The sequence below is a fragment of the Bacillus rossius genome, assembly GCF_032445375.1.
Source record: "Bacillus rossius redtenbacheri isolate Brsri chromosome 4 unlocalized genomic scaffold, Brsri_v3 Brsri_v3_scf4_2, whole genome shotgun sequence".
Lineage (NCBI taxonomy): Eukaryota > Metazoa > Arthropoda > Insecta > Phasmatodea > Bacillidae > Bacillus > Bacillus rossius.
The window spans coordinates 27,783,415-27,809,246 of record NW_026962011.1 but is presented as its reverse complement, the minus strand read 5'-3'; the positions used below and the strand labels follow the sequence as shown (position 1 = coordinate 27,809,246).

General features: G+C 46.9%; 1 protein-coding gene across 3 annotated transcripts in view; it reads right to left on the bottom strand.

Annotated features, from left to right (window-relative positions):
* The window catches only part of LOC134542370 (alpha-1,6-mannosyl-glycoprotein 2-beta-N-acetylglucosaminyltransferase-like), a 58,349-nt gene that overhangs the window by 6,070 nt on the left and 26,447 nt on the right, over positions 1–25,832 (bottom strand). The window contains exons 1-7 of one of the 3 annotated variants that reach the window (XM_063386549.1): positions 25,809–25,830; positions 21,529–21,938; positions 19,243–19,484; positions 18,119–18,264; positions 16,512–16,672; positions 7,349–7,456; positions 2,115–2,329 (exon numbers count right to left, since the gene is read on the bottom strand). In XM_063386549.1, the coding sequence (XP_063242619.1) occupies positions 2,115–2,329; positions 7,349–7,456; positions 16,512–16,672; positions 18,119–18,264; positions 19,243–19,484; positions 21,529–21,921 (1,265 nt within the window). In that variant the 5' untranslated portion in view covers positions 21,922–21,938; positions 25,809–25,830. Of the gene's footprint in view, positions 1–2,114; positions 2,330–7,348; positions 7,457–16,511; positions 16,673–18,118; positions 18,265–19,242; positions 19,485–21,528; positions 21,939–25,808; positions 25,831–25,832 lie in introns of those variants that run through there. The other 2 variants (XM_063386548.1, XM_063386550.1) reach the window with 2 other exon arrangements.

Sequence of the window (25,832 nt, the reverse complement as noted above, 5' to 3'; positions counted from 1 at the left end):
TTTTTCCAAAGCATTAATGAAGCATGCATTAAGCAAAAAAAAAAATATCTTATGTACCAGCAAGAGCATACTTTTTATATCCAGTGGGTGGATTAAAAAGAATACTTTTTTTCCTACCAGAGGCATAGCAAAATACACACAGAATGATTGTACTCTGCTACGTTAAGTGAGCCATCTATTCCAGCGGAAATGAACTATGTCCATGCAATGTTTAACACCTATAGTCTATGATCTATTGCCCCCCCCCCCCCCCCCCCTCCATTTTCGGCCATCAAAAAGTGTAAATAACAACACATCCAACAAACAATTTTCTGCATAGATAAACACTGTTATTCATATATTATACAGTTTATATGCAATCATACTAAATAAATATACGGATTGGAGTTTTTGTACACATATAATTGGCAAATTTTCCATGAATGGCAAGACATACCAAACATTAAAAAGAAAGTGTGACAGTTGTTAGACAATGAAAAGTGTTGTGTAGCTACAAATTGAAATTGCTGTTGTCTTCAAGGGCATAATCGCAAAGCAGTCACAAGAAATATTTTATACTAGTTAGTGTAAGGTGCCTAAGGCGCCCACTGAAAAATGATAGATATAACAAACACTTTAATTTAATATACACAATTTAAAAAAATAATTCCATTTCTTTTAATATTGTGCAAATTAAAATAATTATTTCTGATATATATATATATATATATATATAAAAGTATGAAATTATAAAAAAAAATGTTTTTAATGAAGAACCTCTTGAAAATCTACATGGCCAGTTAATGGACTGTGGTCATTCTATAATATTCCTTGCTGTGGATTCCATTCAACATACACCAGGATGGCAGCCATGTTAGCAGTGCGATTCGTATGAAGGTGCTCAACAGTTTGCAACAACATTAGCATGCTACAGTTCAAATGTGCCTTAACATCTGTTCGTGATCAATTTAATCCTATTATTAGCGCTGGTAATCTGCCACTGCAGTGGTTGGTAGATACATATTTGTAAGTGGAGGCCAACTACTTGAATTATATTGAACTGATGTATGCGGCCAAAATGTGGAAAACTAGGCCACAGCTCACTACTTTATCATTGAAAAAAGCTGAAAATATTGGCCACGTCAAAATATGACGTTATGCACCATGCAAATTTTCTTTGTACCACCAACTCGGCAACAATGCTAGGAGGAACAGGTTAGCATGATGTTACACTGTAAGCGCATGAAAACAGAATTCATACAGCTTTACCGAGTCAGCCAGTGAGTTAGTGATGAGCATATTTATATTATTTATATATATTTTTATTTTCTACAAGTTTTTTGTATCTTCCAAGTATCTGACTACCACTACATTAAATAAACACTTTCTTTTGGCTTGTATTCAATGGTTTTGTATGTTCCTAGTTGCCGTAAGTCAGAGAGGGTGTCTACTAAATTAAAATGAATATAACTTTTGTCAGTGAGCTATTTTTGAAGCAACCATCTCTTACGCACCAGTGTGTTTGTAGATCTGAAACCAAAACGATCATGAATACTGGTCTTAAAGTCATATGAATGTGGTTTAGACAACATTAGACCACACAAGAGAGAGCAAGGTTTCACCTCAATCCAACTGTGTACAAATGAAAAGTTTGTCACAATCACACATTCAAAAATATAAAACAAACGAAATTTCAATTTCTTATAATTGTGCTATAAATAAATTTTAAAGTAATATTTATTATCTTCAGTATGATTCTGTGTATTCTAGTATTGGTTACTGTTCTCTACATAATTATTGTTTCTACAATGCTAGACTTGTTCTTGCAGGCATTTTAGTAGTACTACACATTGTACATTCCCCATCCAGGTTCGATCCTGAACATGGTCACTCTTGCATTCTCTCACAGTAAGAAGCCAGCACATGCTGGTGGCTGGGAGTTTTCTCAGGCGTTCGTGTTTTCCTTCCCCACATCCATTGCTGCTCCACTGCAGACCCCACACTCCACCGAGAGTTGCGCTGTAAGTGGCTAGAAGGCTGGCTCGACAAACTAGTGCGTACTCAAGTCGGTTCAGGTTTCTGATCGTGACTGATTGTTCAGGGCGTCAAACAGCGTGTAATGAAGCAGCACGCACCACTCGCCGATGTGGAAGACACGGGGGCCTTTCATCACCATGGCGTGCAGCTTGTGTGGCAGACAGTTCTGGGAGATGTGCTGCAAGCTCCAGTCCCAGTTGTAGTCATCGTATGCGCAGAACAGCTCCGCGCAACGCCACATCTCCTGCCACGTGCTGCGGTTGAACGCCATGCCCATGTTGTGCTTGCTGCTGATCCACGGAGTCACCTCGGCCTGCGACACACGCCACGCACTCTCCCTTTCAGCCGCCACGCAACCCTCCTTCCCCGCGTGTGGGCACACAGACACGACGCCAAACTAACAGTGAGCTACACATCAACTTCCGGCGGCGGCCCCGTGAGACGTAGAGTCTGCTTTTGTGCCGTGCTCTAATGAACAAAAGAAAATAATTGAGAATATGAGGATGCAGGTGTGATCTCAAATGCAAAAAAAAACAGGGAGAGAGAGGTTTAGACAAACACAAGCAGCGTTACAAGAATTCCGTAGCACCACTGCTGCGACATTTCTACCTCTCCCCTGCTGTCACTCCTTCCGGCCATTACAACTAGCATGTAGCATGCTACGCTATGTACCTACTCCCCCCCCCCCCCTTTTCCTTCTCCCCATTCGACCACTGGTGCATGCTTTGGAATGGCGTCGCCGCTGACGCACTCTCCTTCTCTACAACAGCATAATTGTAAGACTTCATGGGTTATGATTGGCGGACATTGATAAACAATAACTACTGTTTGTGTGTTAATAATTCATGCCTAATGTCTTACCTCCCATGATTTTATTTAAAACAGAATTACCCTCTTTTCACTGTTAGGGGTGGAAGTTTGTTAAGATATCTAGTCTACGTGTATTTTATTCAAATACATTTAGTATAAAAGATGAGATTGAGTGTGCGTGGAGTCAACATGCGACTGAAGTGTTAATTATATTATTACGTAAATTCTCTTCGACTGAGACCGCAGATAAAAAAATATATATATGCAAGTGTGCAAGTATGCTGCGTCATTTCTAACTCTCTCCTGTCGTCTCCTCTTCTATTAGTTCCCCCACCATGTACCTAGTCATTCCCCTCATGCAATCGTAATTTTCGTAATGCTCAAAATTGTAGTCCCCTCAGCAAAGACCTTTCACTTAAAAACTTCCAAATATACACATTTTTAAATTATATATTAGTAGTGAGTGATGTTTGGGGAAATATGCGTATTTAGTGACACGGATTACCAGTTGTGGCCTTAGGCATCACCACGTGGACCCGGCCAAGACTACCACAGGCTGTGACAGGGACCGCGAGGCTGGTACTTGCACACAGCAATGGCCCGCTGTTACCATACTGGTATCACACTAGGCATCCGACATGCCCCAGTCGCTGGACGGGTAGACCAGCGGTTGAGCAAAGTGCTCACAGCTTCTGGCAAGTTAAGTTTTGTCCCATCGTTTCAATTGTCCGTTTTTAGACTTGAATCATTAGGTAAAGCAGTCTACCCCTGGAGTAGGCCTTGAAGATAAAGAAAAGCTTTAAGAAAATAATTATAAGCAGCGGATGCTAACGGATCAGTCACACAACAGCGAAGCCCTCGAGGTGGTTCCTTCTCCAGGCGGCGGTCAAGATATCATGGCCGAAGAAGCTTCCGAATTACTGTTAGGTCATGAAAAATTACATGAGGATAGTAGTAATTTCAAACTATTTACATTAAGTAACAAGTATTTACCATGTGTTAATATTATTTATATATTTATGTGTTTGTAATACTTGAGTTCAAGTTTAAAACGCTCGAGTGAGGGTGCAATGACAAGGCTTGCGCATGGCGCCGCTCCGTCCTAGCAAGTAATACCTGGAAACACATACACTTGGCGCTAACAGGAAACATGCAAGAAAATTAACCAAATAGTAAAATATTGTAGGGGATGTGGCACCAACTTTAACTTACGCCTCTTGCGGTGACGGACTAGAACATGCACACATGCGCACACGCACATTGACGTCAATAGGATATTTCCATATTAGCTACTGGCATTGTGTTTTTGTTAGATGATAAAAGAAATTTAAAATCTTTTTGTTTTTACGCTTTAATTTCTAAAATATTTAGCAAATCCCTCATAAATTATTTGGTAGGAGCAAACAAATAGCAAAAATTTTTACTGTAGATATATAAGTTGAATATAGTCTAAACATTATTTGTCTCTGAATACTATGGCATGGCTCTGCCACTCCCATCTATTTATTAATTATTGTAAGTATTTTTATGGTTATTTTAGGAAAACTAGTTTTTATCAATTAAGTTTTGAATTTAATATACTTTTTAATTGGTTTAAATTTACTTTTATACGCATGGTAAATTTGGTTCAGAATTTTTAAGGTTGGCAATGATTTTGACAAGACACTGGATTGGACTAGAAGCTCTGAGGTCAAAGATGATTTATTTAAGTTATAATCATTAGTTAAATTTTTATGTAAGTTTTAAAAGGTCATGTTTTTATATTTTTATTATTGTAAGCATAGACACTTTAAAGTGTTTATATTTATGTATTAATGTATGTATGTATGTGAGTGAACATAAACCTCTGAAAAGTGTGCATAGTTGCGACCAGCGAGCAGCAGTGTGCCGCTGGCCGGGGTCACATGAGGTCACAGCCCTGCATGCGAGCAGTCTAACGAGTACCGGAACAATACCTCAAAGTGTTTTTCTAAGATGTTCGTGAGTGGAGAAATGTGTTTTACGCCTGAGTGAGAAACACGTGTAATAATGTTTATTATTATATATTATATAGTGGTGTCAAAGTGTATCCGCGAATGTGCAACAAAATTTTTTAGACCGTGACTGATGCAAATTTTGGCCGCCAGAAGAGTGCAACTGCCATGCTTTGTGGCTGTTGGCAAGTGGATCAGCGAAAGTTACGTGGTTTTGGGAGTGCTTACGACCTTTCCATCACCTGTAATTTTGGGCATGAGTAAAGATTGATCACATAAATGGAGCACCAGAGTCGACTGCACAAACTTGCAAGTAAGTCTCGCTCCATTCCCCGTTTGGCAAGCTGGACCACGTCGGAAGATTGTGACGACTGTTAATTCAATTTAGTGAGAAATTCAAGGGCGTTCCCCCTTGTTGATTTTGGCAAGTACCCTAAACTTTGCTGTTTGAAACAAGTCCTGCAGGCGAGAAAATGTGATATGTCGCGACAGACCATTAAACTGAATGCAATTTTAAAATACTTTCAAAACTTTGAAGTGAATTTGTTAAAATGGAAAAAAAAGTACTTAGAACTTAGGTCGATATGCTTTCACAGTCAGAAACTACTAAAGTTTTTTTTAGTAATTTTTTATTTATGTAAATAAACTGTATGTTTTCATAGCATGTAAGTTTTTAAATATTTGTACACTGTGTTATATATTATCACATATGAACGTGTAATATTGTAAGTATCTTTAAGGAAAGATATTTTTTTAAGTAACCTTTTTTAAATAAAATGAAACACTGTTGCCATTTGTATATTTTGTAATATTGGTTGTGTTATATGGATTTATTTACATTTTAAATTACTATTAAATTCACAGGAAGTTACTTTGTGATTTTTACCTTTTATGCTACTATCACGTTGCCCTAATACTTTGCCTTTTGAGATTTAAAAAGAAATTGTTTTGTTTTGGACTCACATCCTTATGTTGCTTAGGCGCCCCTTGATTGTGTTGAAACTGAAATGTTATGATGCTGCTGAAGAAAGATGCAAGGTCAGTGTGGTTGTGGGGACAAAAGTCACTTGCAGAATGAAAACTGCTGTTCTATTTATTGCCCAGTCGCTTTTGTTCAGCTTTGCGCTGGACTATTCTGCCTGCGCCCAGGTGTCACACTTGGTCCGTTGAGGTGTGTTTCCCCACAGAGAATTCCGAAAACATCCACAAGCAGTGTCGAACGTTATGCATACTAGTTATGTCCAGCTCTTCTGCAGCTTGGAGCCACACCGAGTGACACAGGCAAGGAACAGGCAGCGCTGCTTTGCTGGATGCAGGTTGGTACTTGCAGGTGCCTGCATGCAGACCAACAGGGGACTGCCCACTGCCGCCAACCAGCAGACTGTAGCGACTACACTGGCGCGCACGTGCGCGGCTACTCTGGCTCCGGTGCACACGCATGCACTAGCATCAGCGACAAGTTCAAGCAGAGCGAGGCGGGACGACTCACGAGCAACTACTCCAGCCAATGAGCATGCGGGGCTAGGGGTGGGGTTCCACCAGTGCAGCGGACGTGTGTCTAGCATGCACGCAGCGCTCCTATCCGAGGTACAGAGGCCTGGCTAGCCGAGTGGCCAATCACACCCCAGGAAACTATCTCACTTACTCACACCCACAAGAAAAAAAATGTGAATGCAATCATATTCTAGGAGAGAATTAGAGCCTTGCTTGGATTCAGCAGTTTGTTTCATTTTAAAGCCATGAAGTAGGGTGTTTGCCACAAAGAAACCCTAATGATTAGTATCACATGGACAAGATTTGGTGAAGTACGCAGGAAAGTGTAACATCTTGAATGCAGAAAATAAGTTTTACAGTAATTAATTTAATTAGTTTACTATTTAATTTACTACATATGTACAATTAGTGTGTCAGCCACAGACAAGGATGTTCATGATGGAGTGGTGCTGGATATCACTGCACAGTACAATAAACAACTGAGTGTTTGAAACTAAGATGAAAACATTTTTACTTAACAATAAAATGGACATAACATCCATGTTAGTATATGTTTGAAACCTAAATGCATTTAAACTCACTGAAGAGGGCCCAGTCAGGAACAGAAGGAACTGAAGAAAACGGTTGTCTGTGGAATTATTGCCAGCTGAGGGTTCCGTAACGGGTGCGATTCGCGCGAACAAAGATGCTTGCCTGGTCGCCAGGAGATGCAGACAAGCTACGGCCACGCCAGCGAGCAGGCACGCAACAGCGCAACAATGTGCTTGCCAAGTGCGATACTGGAGCAAATGCAACGCGGGAGGCCACATTTATGTATCTAGTTCAACTATGCCTATGAAGATACTTCTTAGAATTCTGTGGTAAAACTAGTTTATTTAAGGTACTAATTAATCAAATTACATGTTATCATGTTCCAAAACTTGAAGCGGGATGCAGGCTCTAGTTGACGCACGTATGACCTAAGGTGCCAGCGAGCACCGAGCTATGCTATGGACTGTTAGTGGCGCTACAAGCAAGGAGGCGGCGCGCTACGTGCAGCATGCGACACAGGCTACCTTCTGGTAGTGTTGGTACAGGGCGGGCAATATCTGGAAGCCCCAGGATGGAGCTAGCGATCCCGGGGAGAACGTCTGGTGGCGTTTCAAGGCTTTCAGAGCCTCCTTCTGCAAGACAGAGACAGACACAGCACGCGTGAGAGAGACTCGACATACGCCAGACAAACAGCACGTGCGAGACTCACAGACGTGCAAGACACGGACACTACGTGCACACACATGGGCCGAGGGTAAACGACCACGCGTAGCAGTGCACAGTAAAAGATATTTTGAACACTCTGACACAAATGCAGAAGCAAAAACATTTATTAGCAACATAAGCAAATCATTCCGATTTTCTTAACAAACTGATACAATGGTCGGTTTCAAACCAAAAATTCACTTTTGCACTTTTGCGCGCTTGTAATAATAAGCAGAAACTCAGCTCTTTCACTTATAGTCAAGTAGGAGCCTGTCAGTTGTGCACGTACTGCTAGACTGCGGACACTTCTGCCAGTAGCCCCTTGCTGTGCAGTGACGCACTGCGCTGACTTCAGCACGGCTCAGTCCCTGATGCAGTGCACGGAGACAGGTGGGACACGATTTTATGTTTTTTTTTATAAGTTGTCTTTATTCATAAAAAATAGTGAATTAGGCAACAAATATGGAACTAAAATATTTCTTTATTACTTATTTCACCAGAAATGTCTCATTTTGACCGAAACATCATGCGCTAATACAATAACATAATTAGTAATAAGCTTGTCTACTCAGAAGAACAAAAATATACTGGCAAATATTTGTTTTTTAAATATATATCAATGTCATTAATGTAGAAATGTTGTTAATACGAGATACAATATCAAACAACAATATATTAATTCTTTCTAATCCATTTAGTTAATATATTTTGATAAAATTATGATGAATAAATTACATTCAATGAATTTACCATAATAAAGTATCATATTATTGTAATTTCAGCTAAATTATGTCAAATACAGTGTTATGGTGTATTATCTTGCATTTTGGTGTTAAATGGTACACTGAAATCTTCGCAGTTTATTTCAGTTTCATTGCAATTCACCACGTAAATCTTGTCCCTACCAACCAAACAAAATAAAAGGAATTTCTAAAGTTCATCCTGGTTGTAAAACATAATGCAAAATGTTTTACTCAATTTTGAGGCTCTGCTTTCAAAATGTTTTCTGTGGTTTAAAGAGTGCAGGAAAGCGAGTGCAAGTAAACACAAGCAGTGTAATCCCTGGCGCCTGGCATGGCCGCCACACTCTGCGCACATTAAAACAATTGTTTTTGTCAAAAAAAAAACATTCTGCAACATACAAACAACTAATTTTATAGATCTTTTTATCAGCTTTAAAGATGTCAAGATTATTATCAAGTACTACTTGAAAAAAAATTAAATGTCTATAACTGTTATAAATCTACCTACAACTTGAAAAGTGTATTTTTTTCTATCTTGTTTCATACGCTGTTTAACGTAGTGGTTCTCAGGCCGCCTTGCACAAGGATGCCAATGTCACAGACTGACTACACAAAGAGCTGCACATCCTCAAGATGCTAGGTACATCTGTTATCTGTGTTGCCAATCACATCCGCCAGTGCAGCGCCCAGCACACAACCAGCAACATGCTGAGTTCCTGTCGTCAACGCATGCCAGGAAGAAACCCCCCCCCCCCCCCCCCTTCCCCGAGCAATTCTCAACTACTGCTAGAATTGTTAAAAACCAACAATTTTTAAAGCAAGCTACTATTTGGAACTGACAATACATTTCTTGGTTTTTGTGCAAGAAATCAACTTAATGTGTGCTGACGTCGTCCAGGGCTACGCCCATCTGAGCCCGATGTGCCACCACCTCCCTCCCTTCCTGTTAATCCTCCCGGCTGACGTGTTTTAAATAGCGCGCCGCCGCAAGAGGGCGCTGTAGAATCAGTGCTTCGCTCCCCAAGATATAATAATACTGTGCAATCTTTGGTTTGTTCCCCAAGTGCCATATGTTTTTATATTAAAATTTATTGTAATTTTTATGCATTTTAACCACGTCCGCGGCACGACGGGAGACAGGGTAACTGTTCAGGGCGCTTGGCGCCAAACACCCCCCCCCCCCCCTCTTCACAAGCTACCTCTGCGGCCATTGCTCGCGCAGTCGCTTCCCGTCGCCAGCTGAAGAGAGACGCCCTGTTCCGGCTCTCCGAGGAAGGCGTTTTCATAGAGACATTGTGTTTGCGTGCTTCGAGTGTTGTTTGTCGGCGTGTGGGGCACCCTGAGATCCCACTGCGTGGTTAAGGTAATTGCGAAAGGGGGAAACGAGTCACGCCGCCACACGGGCTACGTCACGCCTGAGACAGAGTCTTCTCGCCGGGTCCGTGCCCCCTAGACATGGTGGCGCCCACTAAAAGTACGTTATAAATACTACCGAATCCCCCGACCTTGTCAATTGGCTCCCAAGAGCGTGGGGCGTGACAAAAAGCTGCCTTAACCACCAAGACCGGATGCGCGGGAGTTGTGCGATTGTTAACCGGAGTGCGCGGAGCCGAGCAACCATTGTCCGTGCAGCGCGCCTAACGGTACTCCGTCGGAGCCGAGCAGCCATTGTCCGTGCAGCGCGCCTAACGGTACTCCGTCGGAGCCGAGCAGCCATTGTCCGTGCAGCGCGCCTAACGGTACTCCGTCGCGACCGAGCCAGTGACCACTAGCGCGCTTCCAGGAATCCAGGCGCAGCAGAGGCATTCCGCATCCCGGTAGCGGTAATTTTGTTGCAGTGCTTATGTGAGTTGAACTAATGCGAGCATGGCAGACGATAGACGACCGGCAGCTGGAGTGGGCTTAATTAAACCAGAGCTCGTGTTTAACATAAACAGTATGTATTGCGTCACGTGCGCACGTCCGAGGCACGTGGGGGGCGTCACGGGGGCCTCGTGGATGGACACATGCGTGTGTCTGGAACGCTGCGAACCACGCCTGGACGGTTTTGCGGGGCGAATGAATTCAGTCGGGATAGAACGTTTGAAGTGTACTGTGGCAACCTGTACTGGAGAGGCGGGCAAGGACGCTTGGTGCCGAAACTGCCGGGCCTTCAAACACGTGCGGTGTATGGACCAGACCGAGCAGGCTTCTTCACGCGACAGTTGGTACGACTGCACCGAATGTCGGGAGGTGAAGTTCGCAACACGCGGGGCGGCGTTCGCCACGGGGACGCGAGTCTATGTCGAGCCAACAAATGCGTGCGCGCGACCTACGCCTGTGGGTCACATCGAGCTGCCCGAATTTTCTGGACGGACGTGTGACGACCCGGGGAAGTTCGTGCGAGTGTGTCATGAGAGACTGAATCGGTACGGCGTGCCGGACGTGGAGTGGGCAGAGCGCGTGGGAGGCGCGCTAAGAGGGGAGGCGAAGACGTGGTGGAGCATCGTCAGTGAATTCGACATGCCCTGGTCGGAGTTCACACGGCGATTCGAGGCGCAGTTCGCGGACGTGAAAGCGGAGATGAAGGTCAGGACGGAGTTGTACTGTCTGGAACAGAGTCTGAATGAATCGGCGGAGGCGTTCATTGTCAAGAAGCTCCGGCTACATAGACGGCTGTTCCCGGCGAGCGGCCCGGAGGGATTGTTGGAGCGCATCGTCGAGCTGATGCGTCCGGAGCTACGCCCGCATCTACGACATGCAACCCGCCAGACGGCCGAGGAGTTCACGCAACACGCGCGCGCCGTTGAGTATGACCTGAAGTCGGTACGGTCATCCAAATCGACAGTACGAGCAGAGACCGTGACAGCCGCTGACGCAACGGCTGTGGTGCCGTACTTCCCATCCGCCAACAACAGTCGGCAAGAACGCCCGCCACCAGCGTGGCGTAGACGCGAGATTGGCGTGGGGCCGCCACCGCAATGCCACTCGTGCCCGAGTGGCACCTTCCACTGGCATGAGGACTGCCCAGTGCGCAACCGATATCGACCAGCAGCCCAACGGAACGATCCGTCGGGAAACGGGCAGCCGGGGGCGACGCGCTAACACGGCCCGCCACCCCCCGCGCAACCGGCTATCACAACAACAACAGCTGGACCAAGCCTGGGGCACGTGAGCGTGGAGGAGTGCGTGCAACTTCGCATCCCGGTCGTGGTCAACGGGCGGGCAGTCAGTGCCCTCATTGACACCGCCGCCAGCCACAACTGTGTGTCATCGCAGTTCGCCGAAGGGACGCCCTTCGAGGCCTTGCCGGGCCAACTCCAGCTGGCGACCACTGGGAACGCCTGCCACACCAGGGGCGTCGTAACGCTGCACGTGGACGTGCGCGACCAACGTTCGAGCACCACGGCGTTGGTGGTCGACGACCTCCGAGACGACGTTATCCTGGGACATCCGTGGCTGTACGACCAAGGTGCCATGATCGAGGTACGCGATGGGTGCGTACATGTCGGCAACCAGGGCCGCCGTACAGTGTATGGCCTCGGACGCTCACCGCCACCAACCAAACACCAGGTCAGTCTCGCTACTTTCAAGCATGGGGTGCCCCGTGAGCACCAGGCAGCTATCCAGAGTGTAATTGTACCCCGCAGTGACGTGTTCGCGACTGCCGATCCGCTGAGACGTACGACGGTCGCAGAGCACTCTATTCCTACTCACCCCCACACCCCTATGTTCATCCCTCCTGGCAGCTACGGGCACACGGGGAAACAGACCATCCTGAATCAAGTGAGGGAAATGTTGCGAGATGGCATTATCGAGCCCAGCGAGAGCCCATACAACTTCCAGGTCGTGCTAGCGGAAAAAAAAGATGGCACTTTACGTTTCTGCGTTAATTTTAAACCAATTAACAAGGTAACAGTAAACGCACCACCTCCACTGTTGAACATCGCAGATACAATCGCGGGTTGGGTAATGCAAAGATTTTTTCCTCGTTAGATCTAAAAGCGGGTTACTGGCAAGTACCCATACGCCCAGAGGACCGCCCTAAAACCGCTTTTACGACTCCGGACGGCAGACGGTTTCAGTTTTGCGCCATGCCCTTTGGATTGCAGGATGCACCCGCCACGTTCCAGAACATGATGACGCGTGTATTAGGGGACTACGCGGGCAAGTTCGCGGCCGCATATCTTGATGACATTATCATTTGGTCACAGACATGGAACGAACACGCGCACCACCTCGCGTTGATCCTAGAGCGACTAGCCGCCCACGGGCTTACATGTAACCCCGAGAAATGTCATGTAGGTACAACGGAACTAGATTTTTTGGGCCTGGTCGTGAATGCGGAGGGGAATCGGCCAACGTCACAACAACTGTCTGTCATTGTAAACAAGCCTATCCCAAACACTCGTAAGCAGCTGCAACGGTTCATCGGACTGGCCAATTGGCTACGTGCGTTCATACCAGAGTTCTCTGTCATCGCCGCACCACTAACGGAACAACTGTCACCAAAAAAGTCCTACCGGTGGACCACGGAAATGCAAGCAGCTTTCGAGGAATTGAAACAGCGTTTCCGGCAATGTCACTTGCTGGCCCGACTAGATCCAGGGAAGCAGATAATTGTACAAACGGACGCAAGCCAACAGGGAATAGGAGCCATATTGTTACAGCTTGGAGATGCTGGCGAGCCTCGCATAATTGAGTATGCGAGCGCCAAGTTCGGGGCAGTAGAGCAACGCTACAGTGTGAATGAGAGGGAGTGTTTGGGCGTGGTGTGGGCCCTGAGGAGGTACAGGCCACACCTAGAGGGCCAGCATTTCATACTGCGGACAGACAGCCAGTGCCTGAAATGGCTTGCCACTATGCAGGGGCGGCGGTCAAAATTGACGCGGTGGGCTATGGTCCTGCAAGCACTCGACTTTACTGTGGAACACGTCGCTGGCAAACAGAACGAGCTGGCCGACGAGCTTTCGCGTAACCCAGACGACACGGTAGAGGCGCGGGACGACGCGGACTGGGACGAGCTCCTCCCACCCACGAGCGGCACACCGACACCTAGGCCACACACACTTAGTCAGGCGGCGGCGCTGTGTGCGATCACAGATGTAAACAATACCCCCACCCTACCGCCAGGGGCGGAACTAGACGATCTAGACGCATTCGTGCGCGCGGCACAACGCAGAGACGAACACACGCAAGGGCTAATACGTCAGTGCGGGGAGGCTGCGTGCGAGGGGTACCGTGTGCTCGAGGGATTGTTACAGGCACGCACCGCAGGCACTCAACAACCATGGCGGACATTTGCACCCGCAGTGACGCGACGCGAAATATTCACAATGTTACATGTGAACAGACTAGCCGGACACCCGGGTACGGATCAGACTGTACGTGCAGTACGAGACCTCTTCTTTTGGCCCGGGGTTAACAAGTATGTGAGGGACGGCGTGCGAGGATGCCGACACTGCCAACGGCGAAAGGTGCGGCGAGCCGATGGGCGAGAACAACAAAGACCCCGGCGACCATCCGAGCCATTTCACACGGTCGCTCTGGATTTGATGGGGCCGTACCCAAGGTCAGCACGCGGGAAGAGATTCCTGTTGGTTGTGACGGATTGCTTCACGCGCTGGGTCGAGGCCTTTCCGCTGTCAAACTGCCGCGCTGGCACCATTGCACGCACCATGGACACAGAATTTTTCCCGCGCTGGGGCTACCCACGCGTTGTGTTGACGGATAACGCGTCACAGTTCTCGGGACGGAAGTGGAGGGAGCTATGCAAGGCGTGGCGAGTCACGACGCATACCACGCCATTGTACCACCCCCGCGCTAACCCCACCGAGAGGCGCAACCAGGAGATAAAGGCGCAGCTGAGACTCCGGCTGGCTGAAGACCACACCCTGTGGGACACGCACATCCCGGAAATCACTTATTGCCTGCGGCGCCGTGTGAACACAGTTACCGGCGAATCTCCAGCCACACTCGTGCAAGGACGTAACCTACCCCTGCCCGGCCAGTACCGGGTGCAAGAGAGATGCGCGGAGGACAGGGAAGAATCCCCAGAGGAGCGCGGGCGGAACATCGCTATGACGCATGAAGAGGCTCGTCGCAGGCAGGCGGCCTACCAGGCGCAACACACACCCGTCACCACACGACCACCGCCGCCACTGACACCTGGGCAGATGGTGTACGCGCGTCTACATCCACTCTCAGCTGGAAACAAAAACTTCTGTGCGGGGCTTGCACCCAAGTGGATCGGCCCCATAGCAGTGTTGCGCATACCAGGTCCCACCGCGGTCGTAGTCACACTTCCGAGTGGTCGTGCCGCGAAGTACCATCGGGATGATGTACGAATCGCGCACGGAGGCAGGGAAGGAGGCCCTGAGGGAGAGGGAAGCGAACCCGTGACCCCCACAGTTACCGAGGACCAACATCACGCCAATGCTGCGACATCAACCCCTATGGAGAACGAGGGCGCAGGATTCCACGGGTTTCCAGGAGTGGAAGTGGAGTCGCCAGTTCCAGCCCCACGCAGAACGGGCCTGACAAGACAGCTGTTCACAGAGACAGACGGAGAGGACTCTCCCTTCCGCGGGTTCGCGGAAACAGACGAACTGTCGACGAGAGGAGACGGTATGCCCTTGCCTCTGATATGGACGCCAGACGAAGCGGACGAACGACCAGAGTCGCCGGACAGCCATGAGATGATGTGGCCATTCCACTATTCCATAGAGGACTCAGACTTTCGGGTCTTCGTGGAAGAACCCGCAGAATCCGAGGCAGGTGAAGGAGAGAGAGAAGCACCCGAGCCCGCTCCAAGGTACAACCTACGACCCAGGAGACATCCAAGGGCACGGAGCTGCTGCTCAGCTGGCGAAATGTAAACATTGCCACAGGGAGCGCGAGGTAAACAATGCCACGCCCACTCAAGGTCGGGAGATGTCATCACATCGGCCTACTTTAGGAGGGGGCAATTGACGTCGTCCAGGGCTACGCCCATCTGAGCCCGATGTGCCACCACCTCCCTCCCTTCCTGTTAATCCTCCCGGCTGACGTGTTTTAAATAGCGCGCCGCCGCAAGAGGGCGCTGTAGAATCAGTGCTTCGCTCCCCAAGATATAATAATACTGTGCAATCTTTTGTTTTGTTCCCCAAGTGCCATATGTTTTTATATTAAAATTTATTGTAATTTTTATGCATTTTAACCACGTCCGCGGCACGACGGGAGACAGGGTAACTGTTCAGGGCGCTTGGCGCCAAACACCCCCCCCCCCCCCCCCCCCCCCTCTTCACCACGCTACCTCTGCGGCCATTGTTCGCGCAGTCGCTTCCCGTCGCCAGCTGAAGAGAGACGCCCCGTTCCGGCTCTCCGAGGAAGGCGTTTTCATAGAGACATTGTGTTTGCGTGCTTCGAGTGTTGTTTGTCGGCGTGTGGGGCGCCCTGAGATCCCACTGCGTGGTTAAGGTAATTGCGAAAGGGGGAAACGAGTCACGCCGCCACACGGGCTACGTCACGCCTGAGACAGAGTCTTCTCGCCGGGTCCGTGCCCCCTAGACACGGTGGCGCCCACTAAAAGTACGTTATAAATACTACCGAATCCCCCGACCTTGTCAGTGCTTACAGCATTTTGAGATGCTCCAGACAGTCAGAAGCATTTCTAAGTTAATTTAATATATAATGATATGATGACCTCTGGTGTAAATAGCGATAACCCTCAAAAGAAGAAAATCTCTGTTTAAGAGATGATTGCGAGATGTGTAAACTGTCCTATGGTTTCAACTTTCTGAAGTTAAGCTAAGGATATAAACGTTCTTGGGAAAACACACAGAAATAAACTACAAAAAAATTTGGTTCTCACTGGTTTCATAAGCACAATTCACAATAATACTGGTAAACATTTATACACAAGAGGCATATTTAGACTATCCAGCTGGAATTTGTAAATAAAGTTATCAAAATTATTAAAATTTCTAACAATTCCCAACAACACAACAGCATTAAAGAAAATTCCCCGCTCCATAAACTAGTTTAAAATCATAGTTTGGTTTCTAAAACAGAAAAAAATACTAAAAAGGAATATCTTTCTAAATTTCTGTGGATATTCTGGTGTATAATACATTCAAAGTGGTATAGAGTATCAAAACAACATCACTTCTACAATCCATGGTGCCTGGCAGACTAGAGTGGTGCAGGACTACAAGGTAGTGAAGCGTGGACAGACAACGGACACACGCCCAGCCAGGCAACACCCTCTCCAGCCACGCACCTTCTTGGCGTCCCCATAGTAGTTGTAGGTCTTGAGGTACGTGCCGAGGGAGAGGATGTTGCATCGCGGGCAGCTGGTGCGACACGTGAGCTGCATGAGGCGCAGGATGTGTATGAAGTCCTCTGCCACGTAGTGGTCCTCCTCCAGGAACAACACCAGGCCTGCACACCCCACAATCCATAAGGCACACTCCCAGGGTTACCACCTGCCACTCATCATGTATGAAGTCCTCTGCCACGTAGTGGTCCTCCTCCAGGAATAACACCAGGCCTGCACACCCCACACTCCAGCAGGCACACTCCCAGGGTTACCACCTGCCACTCATCATGTATGAAGTCCTCTGCCACGTAATGGTTCTCCTCCAGGAACAACACCAGGCCTGCACACCCCACACTCCAGCAGGCACACTCCCAGGGTTACCACCTACTATGTATTATGTGTGAGGTGTCTGTTAGTGAGAATGTGCACTATATCAATGGAACCAAATCTCTGCTGTCACTGCATGCATTTAACTAAACCCTCCTGGTGTGCACTAGTTGAGCAAATTGTGACCAGAAAAACAGTTCTCATAGTTAATATTTGGAACATTTTAATGTAATTATTCTTTTTATTTTTTTAAAGTCAAAATTATTATTTTCGAAAAAAAAATAAACAAAAATTATCAAGCTTTCCACAAATTAAGGACAGATTGTAATTAATAGACTGATAACACTGTTGATTAAGATAAAGGAAAAAAAGTGAAGACTGCCATGCCAAAACGTTGTAAGTGCCAAACCGGGCGAAATGTGTATTCCTGTAAAAATAGGTTGTAAGTGCCATGCTTTTTCATGTGTTAAAAATTGGTGACGATTGTGGCGCTCCAAGTGGCAAAATATGTTATGTGAATCTCAAAACGTTGTAAGTGCCATAGTGCGAGTGCATTCACATTTTTCCTTCTCCTGAACATTTTAGTCAATGGCACTTACAACGTTTTGGCATGTCAGTCTTCAAGTGTGTTAGTGGAGACTACTCGTGACAGATGTGAAACTTCTTGTTTATTCTATTGGGTATATATAGATATAAATAATTAGTATTTTAATTGAACAAGAGATAATAATCAAAAACAGAAAGGATGCAGGTATGATCTTAAATGAAAAAAACAAACAAAAACAGAAGAGTAGACAAATACATGCAGCATTACGAGAATGATGTAGCATCACTGCTGCGTCATTTCTACCTCTCCCCTGCTGTCTCCTCTTCCGGACGTTACAACTAGCATATAGCATGCTACGCTACATACCTATCCCTCCCTCCTTGCCTTCTACCCTTTCAACCACTAGCGCATGCGTTGGAGTGACGTCGCCGCTGATGCACTCTCCTCCTCCACCGGTTGCCCCACCACGTACCTAACTATTCCCCTCATGCGATCAGAATTTTCGTAATACTCAAAAAATGTGGCTTCCTCAGTAAAGAAGTTTCAATTCAATAAAAGCCTTTGAAAGTCCTTAGTAAAATAACAATTACTGCCTGGTTTGGCAAGTGTGAGTTGGATGCAGGGAGAACAGAAAATCAAAACACAAACGGTAACAGTGATGTTGGCAGTAGGCGGCAGGCAGCACACAGCTCACCTGAGTGGTTGCGCGTCACTTCCAGCTGGTTGAATACGCGGTTGGCCTTCCACCACCAGTGGTGCTTGGTCTGCGTGAACTTGGCCTCGCGGTAGTGCCCATACAGGTCCGGGTGCAGGGCGTTGATGCACCGCATCTCCTGAGCCCTGCGACACCACGCATAAGCCTCGCATCAGCAGCTCTGAGCACCACCAGTGTCACCCTTCACTACCTTGCTTGTCATGTCTACTTACTTTACTATACTGACTTTGACAATATTCCATCTAGTTTGATGGATTCGGAAATTTACTAGAACAAATTATGATTGTAACCCAGGAGTGGCATTCCTAACTGAAAACAGTTATTCAACTTATATTACAGATATAAAGGCAATAATCTATGCTTCTTTTAGAACTTCCATGCTGTTTCATGTCAAAATAATGAACGGTACTAGCGAATGTTAAGACTGCAGTCCACTTCTCGCCACTCGCTCCATGCTGATGGCACTACCAGTTCACCATCCTCACCACGTTAGCATGAATCCTTTGTGCAGCACAAGTAGAACCCTGTGCTCAATGTGCTGTGCACTCAACACTATCCTTTGCAAACACGAGTCTCCCTGTGTGAACGAGACCAGCAGTGGCCTGTGAGGATGGGGAGAACCTCACGCTTCAAGCAGCTCTGGCCAGTGGCTGGAGCTCTCCACTATGATCATTACGATGACGAGACAGGAACTGAGAAGTCTTTCACACACTGACATAACTTTACATGTGCTGCACTCCCATCTGGCACGACACAACGTGCTCGAAGTAGACCAGCACACATCATTTCCTGGCTGTCCACCCCCATTACATATTCAAGGACTTGCGCGTGTAACTCTGGATGTGCTACGGGTAAGTAATCGTTGCCCTTCTTCATGTCCCGAGAGGATTCAGCAGATTCAAACCAATTTAGATGACTTAGAAAGAATAAAAAATTAATAATAGTACTAATAACTTAAGTTGACGAATTGTCAACGAGTAATGCTCCAACAAATTGTCTGGATGAATCAAAGAGAATACAACGGACAGAATCTTGACGTTTTGAGAGTAATCACTGAATTACCATCTCATAAACCGAATGCATGAAGAAATGCGAGTGCTTACTGCTCCTTCTTGATGTTGCGAGGACAGTCATCAGGCGACTCCCCGGGGAAATCGTGCGGGTGAGTCTGGATGGAGTGCGGGTAGAATATCTGCATGACCTTGCAGAAGTCGACGCTCTGCACCAGCTCGTTGATCTCCTCGTCGTAGAAGTCGTGGCTGAACACCAGCAGCACCTGGTCGATGTCGCGTGCCTGCGCCAGGCTGACGATCAGGTGCCGCAGGTAGATGACCCGCGTGTGTACCTGCGCAGAGCCACACAGTCATATCACTGGCAATCAGGCTTCTTTCACTGTGAACACTTAGTGCATTGCTATCAGGGAAAGGCCTTATCTAAAGCTAAAAGTCATATTTGTAATTCTGACAAATATAAATGACATATTAATGAGTATAGGAGAGACGCGGGGCTCAAAGTGGTCTGGGTAGGAATCCCGACAGATGTACTCCGACCTTTCGGCCGGCGTTGATCACGTATCCCCTCCCAATGTGCGCCCTTGAAGGGTAGTATGGGAGTATCTTCCAGGTCCTTTCTTTATAACATTCCAGAGCTTTTTAAATATTCAGAACTGCAAGGGATCTCTCCCTATTTGTTGATTGGGCGGGTATTAGAGCTTCGGAGCCGACCAGAGGCCAGGGCCACCAACCCAGCATAGTAGCCTCCTCAGCCCCTCCACCACACTCAGCTAACCAGACAGTTGGCTGTGTCCTGTGCCCTAAGACTTTATCAGCATTGCTGGCGCCTTCCCCAATCTCCCACATCACACTGGGACCCCTCAAAACACCCAGTGAACCCCCGTGGTCCGGTGGAGGCCTATCCAACCTCTGTTAGCTATGCAGGCTAATACCGGAGCTGTGTCTTCGCTCACAATGTCGACTCCGCATCGGGCTAGGGAACCCTTGGAGCCTGCTCCAAGTGATCGGAGCACCACTAACAAGTACGAGTCCTACCCAATCAGAATCCAGGGCCTTGTAGGAAACCTCAGCGGGACACCGTTCAATCTTTCATGGATTCTTCCCGTATTACTACCAACTTGGCGTTGATTCGGCAGACTGTTCGCCAGCTGCTAACCGACTGCCACTCTTCAGAGTTACTCCACAGGATGTCCTCGTCTCCTCGGATTACCCTCCGACCTGCCATACCTCGGCCCGGCAGATTTACAGCTGATTAAGGCCCGGAAGTGCCTGAACTCATCCGGCGGCGATCGCAGGAAGCCCTGACTAGAAATGACAACCTCGATGCGTGCGCAGGATGGCCTCGGGGTTGCCTCGGTAACACCCCCCCCCCCCCCCACAACCACTGAACTAGGGGAACGTATCACACCTAGTCGAGCGGTTTACAGCTCTTTTTTAAACCCGGGTGCACCCAAATACAGGGGCGACTTTCAAGGTCCTTCCATTACCATAGGCCTGATCCATTCACTATGGGGCACTATGAGGCCCTTTGGGGCCGAGACGTCGGGGCTCGGCAGTCGAACCCCCCCAGAAAGGTTTCAATCGCATCTGCTGTTGCCCACAGATTCAGCCAATCCACCATTTCTGGTCCCATACATGCAATTGAGGATGCACTGCGGCAGTGTTACGCCCAGCATTGTCCTCTTCAGTTAAGGCGATGCTATGACCAGAGGTTGAGGCTACCCATCCCAACATAGTCACCACTATTCGCCCCCAACAGCGGTGCCCACGTGAAGGCAGAGGATTGCCACTTGGTGCGGATAGGCTATATATTCGCATCCATGCACCCATTCCGTGAACCTGTTGGATCATGTCTCGGATACTAGAGCCGGCAACAGCTCCGACACCTCAAGGGACAATCACCTTCCCCGCAGGGTCAGGTCCACTCCCGACAGGTTGAAACTCATATTTTCGCGAATGTGGTGGATGTTGCAGTGGCCTGTGGGTTTTCTCGGGGTATTTAAATTTCCCCAGCCAATTTATTTCATCGCTGCTCCATGCCCCATCTCATCTCACCTCACGCATTCTTCAGGCTGTCCGGAACGACAGGCTCCTGTGAGAGTCAGCCCCATTCCAACCGTGTAGACCCTGCCTCAGGCTGGATACTACATGTACATTACCATTCATATTCAATGACTACAGCATACTTTAAACTATATAATAAACAGCGGTTGGTATGATACATGATCAAAGCATTAAAGTGATACATGATCAAAGCATCAAAGTCACAGCTGGCTCTACCGCTAGGAATTCAACACCGAGCCTGTCTACACAGACTAGGACTCGGACAGGTGAGTGTGGCATAAGGAGCTAGAACACACCATTGAGAGCGGCTACCTGCACCACGATGACCAGAGTGTCGTTCTGAATTGGCCCGAACACGTCCTCGTTGAGCACGGCCTGCGCCTCGTTGTAGCACTCGATGCTGCGGCGAATGTCGGAGATGTTGAGTCGGGGTCTCGCAGGGGCGCCGTCGCTCGAGTTGGCGGCGGCCGAGGCGTTGAGGCGCGCGCGCGGCGTCAGGAACTTGTGCAGCACCTGCGGCACCATGCTGAGGATGGCGGCCGAGTCGTTGCCGTCGGCCAGGTCACCGGCCAGGCCCTGGCGCGGCCCGCCCAGACTCGCCACGTGCAGCTGCAGCCACACGAAGGTGACGAGGAACAGGAAGATGACGGTGCGCAGGCATGAGCCGGTCCTCCGGCGCCCCAGGGTGGGCACCGGCACCGCCATCCTGAGGCCCCGGCCCGCTGCAACATGGTCCCACCTCGCACTCGCCTCGCCAGCCTTCCTCACTGCCCTGAGCTCCACCTGGGCTACTATACCTGGAGCACTCAAGCCATCCTGAGGCCCTGGCCCGCTGCAACATGGTCCCACCTCGCACTCGCCTCGCCAGCCTTCCTCACTGCCCTGAGCTCCACTGTGGACTACTATGCCTGGAGCTCTCAGGCCATCCATGAGCCGTACTAGTCCCGGGCAATTGAGTTAACACTCGCTAATTCCACGGGACCATATTTTTGCCTCTGGTGTCGATCGTTTGAGGGTGAACACAGGGCAGCATCGTTTGACATATTCATTAGCAGGGTGTTCCCTTCCGAAGAAGGGTCGACAAACAGTGAGGGGCACAACAACAGGGGGGGGGAAGGGTATTTTGCCCCCCCTCTGAAACTTTGAAGTGGGGGCAAATGGGGGCAAAGAAAGTGCTGTGTAATCAATTTTTAGATAATAAAACTGCTTAAATAGCACCATTTTCTACCTTGAAATACAATTTTTCCCGGGGGAGGACCCCCGGACCCCCCTGCTTCAATGGAGGATCGATGATTCTTTATAAAAAGGTATATTGCCCCCCCCCCCCCCTTTGGAAACTTAGTTGTTGTGCCCCTGCAAACAGTAACACCTCTGGCTACCTTCACTCCTCCGAGAGTGGTCAGGAAGTGTAGCTCACTGGTTCGTCATGTTAGCCTTGGTCCTGGCCAAGCTGCGTTAGTCTCACCTCTCCGCTGCTCGTCAGTTCATACTGACCTCGTACAGGCATGTACACTCTAAAAAATTTTTTGTACTTTTACAAGGGAAATTCTTGGAAACCCTGTTGCCAAGGATATTTCTTGCAAAACTACAAGGCAGAGCCTTGCAAAATCGCACATGGTACAAAGCTCTGCCTTGTAGTTTTAAAAGTAATATCCTTGGCAACAGGGTTTCCAAGGATTTTCCTTGTAAAATATACAAAAATTTCTTTCAGTGTATGAGACAACAGCTGAGAGATACAATCAGCAGACATGTGCCGGACATGTCTCCAAGCCATCTCGTCCACCATGAATCTACGACAATGGTTGTGCGTGCATTGCCATATTCGCCATGTGTTGGACGTGGCTTATGCTCCATGTCGAAGGCAGCTGTGGTCGGCGCCTACACTATGTTCGATTGGAAGTTGGGCCGAGATAGAGATATGATTTGGCATTCCAACCTGGTCGAGAACTTTTCACGAAAGGGAAGTTTGGAAGTCAAAAAAACGAGTTGGATTTTACCGCAATATTATCTACTAAATGGCTTAAATCGACCAGACCTCCAAGTTTAAAGTATTCTTCGAACGCCATGGATTCAATCTTGGTTGTCCATAAAGTAATGAAATAAAGTGCTAAATTTACCTGTTTAATTTAGTGAATTGTAATCAAAGTGTAAAAAACGATTGGGAACAAAATTCGACCCTGCCTTAAATAGGGAATGCAATGTCTCGGGAGATCAGCCTCCAACCACCCTACACCAATTACGAAAAAAGACTCGTGACCTCCTGTGTGGGTGATATCATGATTACTACGAGACACGGAGTCATTTGTTAATATGCTAGACACCACTGTCACCTACACACTCGAGTGATCTATGTTTGCTAAAATGATGTTGACACAATGATGCCTCTTTATTTACCCTATTGTAGAACAATTCGTTTACCAACTTTGTTTCCATCTACTTTATTTTATTATCGGTTCAGGATCATAAATTATGGGATGTCAAATAAAAAATAATAATAATACATTAATTTACGTGCATACATGCACAATAGACAAATATGTGAGACTTACACACAATCCATTTCTTTCATGACCAGCTCAAGTTAGCAAGAGATGTTCGTTCTGCTATTGCCTGCCTGCAGTTTTCCTCGCCAGGCACGAACAAACAGGAGTCCCAGCGCTGTGCGCAGACCAGCAATTATGGCCCCACCCCGCCGACAGCGAGGTGTACCTCGAGTACCGGACCCGGGTACTTTTCCCAGGACAAGATCAGTCTCCATGGGGCAGATTACTAAGGCCCCCTGACGTCCCGTCAGCTGTTCCACTTCGCCTACCAATCTTCAAAGCGCCAGCCTTTCAGTTTTTAAAACCTTTTGGGACTAGCATCCAACCAAGAAGTTTCTCAGATCAGAAATCCAGAAGCTCACTACGACTCTTTAAAATGTTTATTTTCACGAACTTTATTTAAATTGTGTGAATTGTCTAATAAGGGCCGGCCCATTCTTTCAATAATGTGATCTTAAATCCAGATTGTATATGTTTTCTGTTAATCAACTTATATTGTGTACTTATATCATATATAATAGATAATAAACAAAAGTAAAATAAAAAAACAGAGGAACTAATGTCTAGACGAAATCATAATCTTATCTTCTGAAACCAAAAGATCCACTGGTTACCCCCAGTCATCAGGAGAGACTGACGAGGCGTAACAATCGGCGGTCCCAGTCTGATGTGCCGGGCCATAGAGCCTCGACTGCACTCTGCCAGTTGGTGATACTGTTTATGTTGCGTGCTTGTACATACACGTTATTTTAATGGTGAAGAAATGCCAGTAAAATACAAAATAAAGAGTTTGAATGTAGTTGTGTCGGTATGCTTCACAGTGCTAGCGTATTCAGGTTGAGTGTGAATTCGCCCGACGAATTTCGTCTGCAGGTTCATTACGACAAAATTAATTTAAACTATATGTACGAATTACGGTCTAAAATATTTACAAAGTCTGGTATACATCTTTGAAGTTGGGGCTGAACATAATTTTTATAGTAAATACTGAGCATCTAGATTATGTTTAACTGAACGAAATTCATCAGCCACCACGATTTTTGTATCTGTAGCAAAATTATTTCATTGGAATAACTGAGGATATCACTTTTATTTTCCACATATTTATTTGTGGCGTGTTACTACTCCCAATTATTTCAGTGAAATAATTTTGCTACAGCAAAAATATTCGCGGCGGTTACAGAACTACATTAGCTTAAACATAATACAGACATCCAAGGCCACTGCAGAGTCAGGGAAGTAAAACATAAGCAAAAAGGTATGCAGGTTAATAAAACTGAGAAATACTTTGTCTAAAGTTACGATGCGAGCCGGCCTCGGCTTGCTCTGTCATAAATACTTTATTACCTACTTGCAATCCGACCTTCAAAGACTTATGGAAGCACTGAACTGCACACGCAGAGTTCAGACTGAGCCGGTATGTGCGGCACAGCTCAGTCTGAGCCTGTGCACAGCGGGCAGGGACGTCTTCCTGTCTGCCTGTGGGACTGTTTGCTACACAAATATACAGTTTTACTCCTAGCGCAATGCAATTATGCACACTTGACCTTCAAAATAAGACCAACGTTACGCTTTACATGAGATTTAGAAAAAGAAAAAAAAAACATCCTCCTTTTCAGTCATTCACAAATATTACTTTCAAAATACCAAGTAAATTACTGCCTACATCTTATTTCTAAAAAAAAAATCTACCCACAACCCCCTTACCTAAACCTTAATCCTTTCAGCGCCATGTTACATTTAAAATTTCTTCCTTGTAACCACCAGGAGTTTTAATTTATTAAATAAAATTTTATTATTTTTGTATTCGAATCAAGAATCAATATTAATATAAAACATAGTGTTTGTTGTGTTGGTTGTTTCTTTCGAGCATAGTAAAATTTTGCACAATCGTCCTTGCACTAAAATAAGAATAAAATCAATTTATAGGCCTACCTGAGTTTAAAAATAAAAATAAGAAACCACAGGTTCATCAAAGTACGAAGGTACTTTTTAGGCTTGAAAGGTACAATGTTGGTCTATAAAACCACTGAGTGATGGAAAACGTACCCTCTCCCTGCCCACAGTCTACAA